Source organism: Microtus ochrogaster, linkage group LG1 (assembly GCF_000317375.1).
Source record: "Microtus ochrogaster isolate Prairie Vole_2 linkage group LG1, MicOch1.0, whole genome shotgun sequence".
NCBI lineage: Eukaryota > Metazoa > Chordata > Mammalia > Rodentia > Cricetidae > Microtus > Microtus ochrogaster.
In genome coordinates, this window is record NC_022027.1 from 38,765,128 (window position 1) to 38,776,186 (window position 11,059).

General features: G+C 39.3%; 1 protein-coding gene across 20 annotated transcripts in view; it reads right to left on the reverse strand.

The window, feature by feature from the left end:
* The window catches only part of Adgrl3 (adhesion G protein-coupled receptor L3), a 745,864-nt gene that overhangs the window by 232,996 nt on the left and 501,809 nt on the right, over window positions 1-11,059 (reverse strand). For all 20 annotated transcript variants that reach the window (XM_026785275.1, XM_026785272.1, XM_026785262.1 and 17 more), the window contains one exon: window positions 10,570-10,650. In XM_026785275.1, the coding sequence (XP_026641076.1) occupies window positions 10,570-10,650 (81 nt within the window). The remainder of the gene's footprint in view (window positions 1-10,569; window positions 10,651-11,059) is intronic.

Below are 11,059 nucleotides of genomic sequence, written 5' to 3' on the forward strand. Positions count from 1 at the left end.
ACACACACACACACACACACACAAGCACACACTTGCTCCACTGGATTCACAAAAAATAAAAGAAACGATAATCAGCTTAGAGCAGAGAACACACGATGAGAGTTCATAACAAATCCACTCAGGAAGTTGGTATTTCCAAGAAACCAGAAATAATGTCATGAATGACTGCATTTGGGTACTATGTACGAGATAAAAATGTGGCTCAGTTTCAGTTTGAACATTATGTTTAAACTTGATTTACATAGATTAGGAGCTATTCCTAAGGTGTGCCACGTGTTTTCTAACATTCCTGTGATCCTTGCTTCCCCACTTTACACCTTTCCTACAATGTATGTAGCAAATTTTAGCTGTTACAATTTCTATTGAACATCAGTGCTTCATTGCATAGACCTGCATGCGTTTGGAGACTAGTTTTCCTCGAAAACAGAACAAAATGAGACAAAGAATTAAAAGGCTCAGCACTGACGACCTCAATTCCTGGAGGGCTAGGCCGGGAACAGTCTTCAGAGACTAGGCACAGAGCTGTGGGGCAGGATGCTGGGAGAGGCAAATTTCGGGAAATGACCTGGCAAGGGCTGCACAGGGATTGCTTTATCCTGCTGACACATGCGCATGAGCAGGAGATCCACTGAGGGACAACCACATCCAAGCCAGAATCATCACTGCTGAAGATGGAGGAGAACAGCCAGAGCATCACAGTGCGCGCTTTCACTGGAGGGCCAGTGAGTACCAAAACTCTCATTCCATAAGCCAACACCCATGGAGTGTTTGGCCTAACTCCACTTTCCTTCTCACTGGGCTCATGCTGAGTCCAACACAAGGAGTTAAAAGCCTTCATTGGAAAAACTACCGGGTCGCTTCTCTCTCTTTAGGGAATTTTCTCTATATATGAATTATAAGCCCCAAGAGTACTAAGATTTGTTTGTTGGTTTTTTTACCCAAGTGATAAAAATTAAGCTTCATATAACTTGTTTAGAAAGCATGTTATAAGCATACAAACTTCTCATTCTGACAATACTGAATAAAAATCTATTTTACCGTTATGTTTAGAATTTCATATCAAACATAATGCAAATTTAATCACAAGTATGCAGTATGATGGCAGTGCACTAAAGACTATAAATACCATGGTGGTGTCAAATCTAAGGAAGTCACAGGATTATTTATTTATTTATTTATTTATTTATTTATTTATTGGATTTCTGAGACAATAGGTTTATCTATGTAACAGTCCCGGCAGTCCTGAAACTCACTCTCTAGACCAGGCTGGCCTCAAACTCAGAGATCCGCCTGCTTCTGCCTCTCAAGTGCTGGGATTAAGGGCACGCGCCACCACTGCCTGGTATCTTAGCATATATTTGAGAATACATGAGACAATGTGCACTATTATTTTCTATACTTAGTTGAAGGTCCATACTAATAAAACAGGCTGAGTTTACCATTAGCGGTAAGCTATAGTATCCGCCTGACACAGATGTTTATCGTGTACTTTCAACAGCTTTTGTAGATATATTTACTTTATATGCATGATTGGTTTTCTTGAATATGCTTATGCAGTATATGTGCACCTGGTGCCCAGGGAGGTGAGAAGAGGGTGTCAAATTCCCAGGAATTGGAGCTGGAGATAGCTCCCTGAGGCAGCTGCTAATCAAACCTAGGTCCTCTGTAAGAACAAGTGCTCTTAACCACTGAGCTATCTCACAGCTTACTTTAAATGATATCACTGTCCCCAAAAAATATTGCATGGGATTTAGAAGTGTATGAAAGAGTGTTAACATGTCTTGAGCACTCAGACACGACCGTGGAACTCATAAGGCAAGTTTCATTTTATTTTCTTGAGAAAAAAAGTGAGGAAAGCTAAGAAATTTACGTCTCAATATATATTGTGTACACACTGAAAAGCTAGGAGAGCATCATCATAGACTGTAAGAGAACAGGCCTAGAAACTCTTGAGTAAGAATGACAGATGTCACCTTCCAATTTTATTTTAATCAATCTGAAATGTTTTTACATTTCACTGGGTGATGCTGTGTGTTAACGACTCTAATCTGTGATGCTAAATCACTGGTGAAAGTCTATTTTTAATGGAGATGCACCAGGCAGCACCATCTGCTTATTTTGAACTTTAAAAAATATTTTCAGTGTGTGGATTTGCTCGATGTAATTCAATTCACACATGGAACTTAATGCTTGGCATTATTCTACTTCATTGATTATGCGCCCGTTGAACCATGATTATATTCCTGAGTTTATTACAGCAAAAAAAAAGTTTAAAAATAAACATTTTTGCAAATGCAAGTAAACCTTTTTAGATTTTACTCAGAATACAAGCCATAACTCAAATTTTAAAAATGAAAATTAGTGTATATTAGACCTCCTATTGAGATCCTACCTAAAGGAAAAGACACATTTTCCCCACAGTTATACAACCAGTCACTCATCATCTTGGAAGGCAGAGTGAACTAAGTAGCTATTAATGTTCTTATAAATAAAAATATATCATTATTACTAATATTATAACCAGAAGACTTAGAAATCCATGTTTTTTTTTTTCTTGAAACTTGATGTGAATTAATTTAGGCACAGTTACTATTGATGTTGGTGAGGACAGGAGATATAAACCAGTCGGCAAGTTTAGGGATGGATACCTCAATTTGTGCCTGACTGGTAATGTTTCTAGCTCTGTCCTGGCCAAATACCAAACATTCCAGAAAGGGGGCGGTGGGGAGAGGGGGCGCTCTTTCCAGCTCTGGTTCTAGTTAGGTTTTTACGTAATAACCTCTGCGAACCCCACTGCTTGGAAGCTGAAAGTAGAAACCGCGCACCATTCAGATGCCTCTACATCTCACCCCAGTTTCGGTCCTACATCCGATAAGAGCTCCCAGACTCCCAGTGCAATGGTACCCCCCTTCCCCCCCTAAACTTCCACAGTTAAACCTGCACTAGACTTCTTCCTATGACTCACTGGCCTATGGTTTTTTAATTATTCTTTGAATTCAAGACAGGAAATACGGAGCAACTGACTCGGGAAGGTTTGTGTGACCAAGAGCTTTTGGCATGTTAACTTTTTGTTTTACTTTTTGCAGTCCCTACTAAGGTTGTCACCAAACTGGATAGAACGAAAGATCAACGAAACTTGAAAACAAAGGACCAACTGAAGAATGCATACTGACTAGTATACTTGGATCTCTGATAACATAGGCGTCCGCTCTGGATCCCGACTCAGGTGGGCATCTGCTCATCCTCACACAATCTCCTTGCCTGGATAATGCTCCCTGTCACAAGGACATATTCTGAGGAGTTAGGAGGCAAAATAAAGGTAGGAGACGGATTGTGAAGACCAGAAGAGGTCATCCTAGGCCTTGAACTGGAGCTTTGAGCGGCCATGTGAGCTGGGGGAAGCAACCCATGGAACCCGGGTCCTCTAGCACGTCGAACTGTTTCGGTCCAAGAACTGCAAGTCTTAATGAATCCTCCTGGGAACTACATTTACAAATCTGCCACAATGTGACCATGGCAGTATTTCTTTCTCTTTTTAATTGTATAAAGTTGGGGAATGTGTCTCAAAGGCATGCACTTATTCTCTGTGCAGAAATATATAATGCATTCCACTGAACTGACTACAAATTGTAACAAATGTTTTAATAATGAAAGGATTAAAAACAATAGTGCCTCTAGACAAAGCTATGTTTTTTAGAAGTCCTGATTAATGAGACGTATGTCAAGAAAAATTACTGTAATGTGAATGCTGATTCAGGAGCTTATTTTTATTAAGTAGTTTATAGTGAAGGCTGTGACTATTTTTTCTATTTATAGTGGCATCTCTGGTTAATTACCTTGTAATGTATTGTGACATTAATGCACTAGTAAACTACAGGAATTTACACCCCTATTCAGTAATAAAAATCTGTAAATTGAAGAATGCACATAAAGTCATTGCAGACATAAATTATGTGACCAAATGCCATGTATGGTCACATTAGACTTCAAGAACAGAAACTCTCAAGTTTACTCATTAGTGGGTAAGTGTCACTGAATTTATATTCAATGGCCGCTTTACAGCCACAGAGAGTAAAACATTTTACTGGAGAGTGTTTTGTAAGTTGTTACACTATTTCCTTTGGGCTCCTGAGAGCATAATGGACATAATTCAACTGTACAGAATCAAAAAGAAACATCTGAAAAACAAGCAGAGCAATACCATAAAATACATTCTCAAAAAAAAATGATAGTGCCCCGTATAGATGTTTGGAACCCATGGGTCAAACCCAAAGTTAGACATCTGTAAACCAGAATGTAGAGAGGCAGGGCAACGTAAAGCAGATGTAGTTGCACATATATGTTTACAATATGGACACATAAACAAGGAAAAGTTTAAAACATAGGGTTTTATTTTGGGGAGATCTACTTTGTTTTATTTGTGTGAATGAATATGTGTATGTTTGTGTGACTGTGTGTTGGGTGGGAAAAAAGCTTCCCTGGTTAATATTGTGAGTTACACTAGAATATTTTAAATGTTTTTATTTATATTATTATATTGGTAAACGTCAGAAAATTCACCATGGTTTGTTACAAGAATATAGTCAATTGCATAAAATACAAAGAAATAATAATAATAAGCAGTCCCTAATTTATTCTTTTGTATATTAAACAGGGAGACAGATCCTGCAAGGAAAAGAAAGAGAATAGTAAAGGGAACATCAAGAGATAGTTTTTCATGCCAGGTATGGTGGCGTGCACCTTTAGTCCCAGCACTTCAGGCAGAGGCAGGTGGATCTCTGCTAATTTCAGGCCAGTGTGGTCTACAAAGCAAATTTCAGGACAGCTAGGGCTGGTATAGAGAGAAACCCTGTCTTGAAAACTCAAAAAGAAAAAAAAAAAACAAACATAGTTTCTAACTGACTAGCCAGTCTTAGTTTATCTAAAGTTCAAAATAAATTGTCACATAATCTCATTAAAATGTGGTAAATAGAATTCTACATATTCAAAAGTCTAACTTGCCATCTACAGTCAAAAAAACATCTATAACATGCAATAGAAATTTTCTCCTTTCCTCTTCTGTTGCCTTTCTCAACAAATATATAGATATGAATATAGGGACAAACGCGTGTGTGTAATTTGAATGTGCATAAAATCAATATAAATACAACATGTATTTAAAAAATGGTCAGTGAATATAACGTCTGATAGCTGAGTGAAAACATTTTGACTCTGGAAAGTAATGGATACTTTTATGCCTTCTCGGTGTCATTTTTAATATCTGCCTTTGAATGAAATGTTAGCTAGTCTTTGAAAATGTACAAGCTTTTTGGATAATCCTATCTAATGACATTGTCTCTTAAATTCTTTGTGTCGTATATGTGTATGCATCTGTATACAGGTATGTGTTTTGTGCATCTGTGCAGAGGTCAGAGGTTGACATTGGACATTGTTCCTAATCCCAATCTCTCTTATTTCCTGAAGCAGAGTCTCTGAATTGAAACCAAGCTCCTGGTCTGACTAGCTGAGCTAACCAGGTCATTCAACAGATCCCCCATCACTGCCTTCTAGCAATGGAATTACATGCACATCACCCTACCTACCAGGCCTTTGAGTGGGTTCTGGGGATATTACTCATCTTTACCGCTGTGAGACCAGGGCTTTAGCCCAGAATCACCTCTGCAGCCCCTAACTGTTCCTTCTTAGTCAAACAAACAAAAGTTGTTTCACACGAAGCAGCGACTATAAACGCAAATAAAGGGTCTGTGGGTCAATTCGTGTTGAAGCAGGAGGAGCCATGAAGACAGTCATTCTCTGAGGGCAGTTCCCCTCCGTGTTGCATGTCTACTGATGTCATCTTTATTTGGGTCCTGTGTAGGCAACTGTGATGAAGAAGATTCATGGGTATGGATACTTTGACTTTAAAGTTGGTGTTCTTTTAAAAAGTTATATAAAAATAAAATCTCTATACTGTCTGGAGTAGGTATTAAGGATTGGTAACTGTGGGAGACCATCATTCAGTCTTTACCAGCTCAAAAGCGTCCATCAATAGAGAGGAGATGTCATTTGAAATCCAGGTCTTTTTTTGTTTTTGTTTTTTATTTTTTTTTTTCATTTTTGAGACAGGGTTTCTCCGTAGCTTTTGGTTCTTGTCCTGGAACTAGCTCTTGTAGACCAGGCTGGCCTCAAACTCACAGAGATCCCCCTGCCTCTGCCTCCTGAGTGCTGGGATTAAAGGCGTGTGCTACCACCGCCCGGCTTGAAATCCAGGTCTTAACAATGGCTACCTACCTTCCTGAGAATTTCTCAAGGTCTGGTATGAGGCAGGTGCTTAATATGTATTTTTTCATTCTAATAACCCTGCCAGACTAGCCTAGTCTCATGGCATTGCAATGAACTCAAACAGCAGTAACAGCTATATATTACGCAGGGTTCACCAAACGCTGGACACTGCTCCATGTCCTCACTATTCACAGACACTTTAAATTCCACCTTCAGGTTTGTGAGGTGGTTGAGGACACTCAAATCAAAAGGGCCCAAAACCTCCAAATCAAACATTTCAGAGCCTTTCTGAATTCATTTTATTTTCATATGTTTTCTTTTTCAAATTTCTCACATTCCTTTTCTTCATATATCCAGGTTTCTTTGAACTGTAACTCCTCCATGATAAGACGTAATTGACTTCTGCTCTCTGAAGTCTGAGGTGGGCTATGTGACTTGCTATGAAAAATGAGACATTAGGCAAACCTGACTTAAGTAGCGGCTCAACCTCAAGCTAGGCTTCCTATTACTGGGGCCCCATTCTGCCACGACAGCAAAGGTGCTGGACCAGATTGAAGAGCAACAGGAGAGGCATTAGGTCACTTCCTATATGACAGCAAGGAATTTGTTAAAACATGTTTGACCTATGCCCTGACAAAACCAGCCGGACTGCTGACAACTGAGCATTTAGCCACATCAGCACAAAGTCTAGTCAACGAACTCTCAGAGCGATAGTATGTCTGCTGTCTAGATTTATAAGGTTTTGGAGTATATTCTTTATTCATTTCAGTCATGCCTTTTGATTTTCATCACAAGGTTTTCCTGTGTAGCCTTGGCTGTCCAGAAACTCACTTCCTACACCAGGGTGGCCTCAAACTCACAGACATGCATTTGGGCTGGGATTAAAGGCATGTGCCACCATGCCCATCCAGCCATGACTTTTTTGTGCTTTTGTTTTTCTAAACAGGGTTTCTCTCTGTAGCCTTCACCATCCTGAAACTATCTGTGAAGACCAGGTTGGTCTTGTACTCACAGAGATTCACCTGCTTCTTCCTCAGGTGTGCTGAAATTAAAGGCATGCACCACCACCGTCCAGCCCAGCTATGATTTGCAAATGCTCTTTCTCAAATTATACTGGGATCACATCTAAATAATGGGAGTATGATAAAGTACTCAACTTGTATAAACAGTTCTTCAGTCTTGGAAAGAACAGTATTTGAATAATTAGCATGTATAAATCAATGTATCAATTCAAACTCATGCCTATTCTTCATGCGATATTTTGTCATTATCAGTAGGCATCTCAATCACTCTGTGTTACCATATCAAAATATTTGACACTGGTTTTAGAGCCCACGGGTGTGGATCCGATTCACCTTGACCAAAGGTCAGAGAGTACAAACCTATTCCTGCTCCTCCAATTATATGACAGGAGGTTTGATCTAGGGTGTGGTTGCCTATAGGATGCCTTTCCTAAGGTGTGGTCGATGTATGTTCTGCCTAAACAACAGAATACTTAATGCAGAATATAGTTACTTGATGCTTCAGATATTGAAGAGGTAATTGCTCTATTTGTTCTTTGTAATCAGTGTAATGCAGTTTTTGGCTTCCCCCACCCCAGGCCCCTTTTGGATTGGGGTATATAAAGCATATGGGAAATAAACATGGACAAATTCAGTATTCACTGGGTTCTTCTCCGACTCTGCTCTGTGTCTCTGTCTTTTTCTTTTGTATCCCTGTTTTTTTCTGCCTGATATTTCTAATCCACACACCCCTACTCTGGAACGTATGAACCCATTGAGTCTGGACTCTGACAAACTGGGTAATTTAAAAAGAAGATAAATATATTTTCCTCCAATTTCAGAAGCTCGGGAATCCAAGAGGCTGTCCGACTCAGGAGAAGTTTGTTCTCCCTCTCTAAGATGATCACTCTCACACTTCACAGTAGGAGCACGACAAAGCAACTGGGCACCTGAACAGTCTCTTCCCTTTTGATGCTAACATCCACACCTGTGAGCGCAGAGGCCTTCCCTTAGAACTGCTGCACTGAGGGTTAAATTTCAACATAAAATCTGGAAAGGGTACAAACACTCAGGCTACATGAGCCGTCAGTCAACACAGCAATCTCAGAGGTGCTTTTGCTCCATCCGTGTGCCAGTCATCCAGATACCACACCTCCGGTATGTTTCAGGTCCTTTCATCACTGCTGGCATAATGCCAGTGAAGCACACCATTGTCTTTCATCTTAACTAGGGGAGTTGCCTTCCTTTGCCAACCTCTTCCCCAATCACCTTATCATCTACCCTGATGCCAGAGAGGGTATCTTTGTTTCTAGCCCGAACTGATAATATGATACATCCTTCATTTGGGAGGAAACACCCCAAAAGAACCTTTCCCCAGAAAAAGTACAAACCTTATGGTAGAGAATATGAAATTCTTTAAAAGCTGTCATATTTCATCATTCTAATCTTCCCTTCCAGCACGTTCTCTTAAAAACGACAAAAACCTCATAGTTTCTGTGTTGGTTCATTGTGCTTTTTCTCCACGGGAGTCCCTTATGTACCCTGGAACTCGGTCTCTTGTAAAACAGAAAAGTATTTTCAGAAGTGTTTACTCTATTGCTTTTCACTGTTGGTCACTTCAACAGAAATCACTGGAGTGCTTTCAACTGCGTACTAAGTTCAGCCCAGCGACTGGGAAACAATCATTACAACACTCTGTCCTCCAGGAGCACAAAGATAGGGGAGGAAAGCATGCCAACTGGCCAATCAAATACAATGTCTTAGGGGAAATAACATGGGGAATCATGGGGTGATTGTGCATGGAATGCCTCTTTGTAGGTCAAGGGACACTGCTAGACAGGTGGGAAAGTGCAGCCCTCCTATCCAGCAGAATTCTACATGATGCACAGGAGATAAGGGACTGCCAGAAGGAACTGCTCAAACAGAAGACAACCTTAAAAAACTTATACCTACTGGTTTTTGTTAAGGCTTTGATGATTTTGATACAAAAAAAAAAAACCATCATATACTTAAAACCAAAATATTAACCCTGGCATAGTTGTTAGCTGTAAAACTGGAAGGTATGACTGTGGAACATTATGTTTGTACACAATGAAATATTTTGAAGAGTAGGGACTAGAAATTTTTTTTTGTTTCGTTAAAAACAGAAAAATGAATTCTATATTTACAAGCTAACTAATGCTATCTTTCACTTTTTATTGTGTATGAGCAATAAAAATATTTTCAAATGAGTTTTCTTGGCATCCAGGGAAAACAGTTTTAATCAACATGATTTTATAAATCAATAATAATACAGAGATTTCAAAGACTTTGAAAAGTATTCATAAAAAATACGAATTTCCAAGGAAAATTTCTTTCCCTGTGACTTTGATTATTACATTGCAAACAAGAATTCAATAATAAGCCGGGCGGTGGTGGCGCACGCCTTTAATCCCAGCACTCGGGAGGCAGAGGCAGGCGGATCTCTGTGAGTTCGAGACCAGCCTGGTCTACAGAGCTAGCTCCAGGACAGGCTCCAAAGCCACAGAGAAACCCTGTCTCGAAAAACCAAAACCAAAAAAAAAAAAGAATTCACTAATAAAAACATTTGATGATAGAAAGATAAATCCGAGCAATAATCTGGTGACCTTTCATTCTAAATAGGTGATGTGGGATTCCCTTCTGTATGCTGTGAATATGTTTTATTACCACTGGTTAGTAAGGAAGCTGCTTTGGCCTAATGCAGGGCAGAAGATAGCGAGGTGAGAAATCCAAGTAGAGAGACAGAGAGAAAGAAAGCAGAGTCAGGGAGAAGCCAGCAGCCATCGGAGAAATAAGTTGTCAGAGTACTACAAGTAAGGCACAGGGTACATGGCGATACACGATTATTAGAAATGGGTTGATTAATATGTAGAGCTAGCCACTAAGAAACCTGAGCTAATAGGCCAAATAGTTTGTAATTAATATTAAGCCTTCAAATGATTATTTTATAATTCACTGTAGGGACCAGTGGGCTGGAGAGAAACGAATCCAGCAGGACTGGAGGGACAGAGAAAAGACTCCAGATACAACAGGGATTCAAACAGCCCTCTATTTAAATGCCTCCAGGTACCTAGTTTTTGAATCGGTTGATTCATCTATTTCTTTAAACAATATATCCTACCTTTTTAGTAAGTTAGATTTTCTGCGTTGTTATTCACATGTTAGTTTTCTTCATTTCTACACAGGTACTGTACTAAAAATGTGTGTCATAACAACCTCCAGTTTCATTAATTACCCTTACTCCACACTGGATATTGGTTCTTCTCCCTTAATCAAGAAAACTTACCTCTAACAGGGGGTCGTTCTAGGTCAGAGTCAAGGTGAATAGGTGGAGAGATGTAGGAAACTTGTCCATGATGCACTGGCCCTGTGAACACAAAAGGAAATGTTAAGACATCATAGGAACGATGATATGGCTCGGTGGAGAAAGGAACCTGTTATGGATCCCTAGGCCAATATTATGGAAGGAGAGAGATGACCCCTACAAGCTGTCCTTGACTTCTGGCCTTAAGACTAATGGCCTGAATGTTCACGCACACGTGCATGCAGAAACACAAGTAAATAATACAAAAATACACATTATAGCTGTCTTTTATTTTAAAAATTTTAGGATTTTCTATCATTTTTTTATTCCACACAGAAAAAAATAGCCACTATAGATTATAAAACAATTTTCTTAAACATAAACCAAACCTCACCCAATTAAATTGATTCTTCTTTCTAACCAAGATAGATCTATAGATCTTTTAAAATAATTTATATTCTTCTTTACGGGT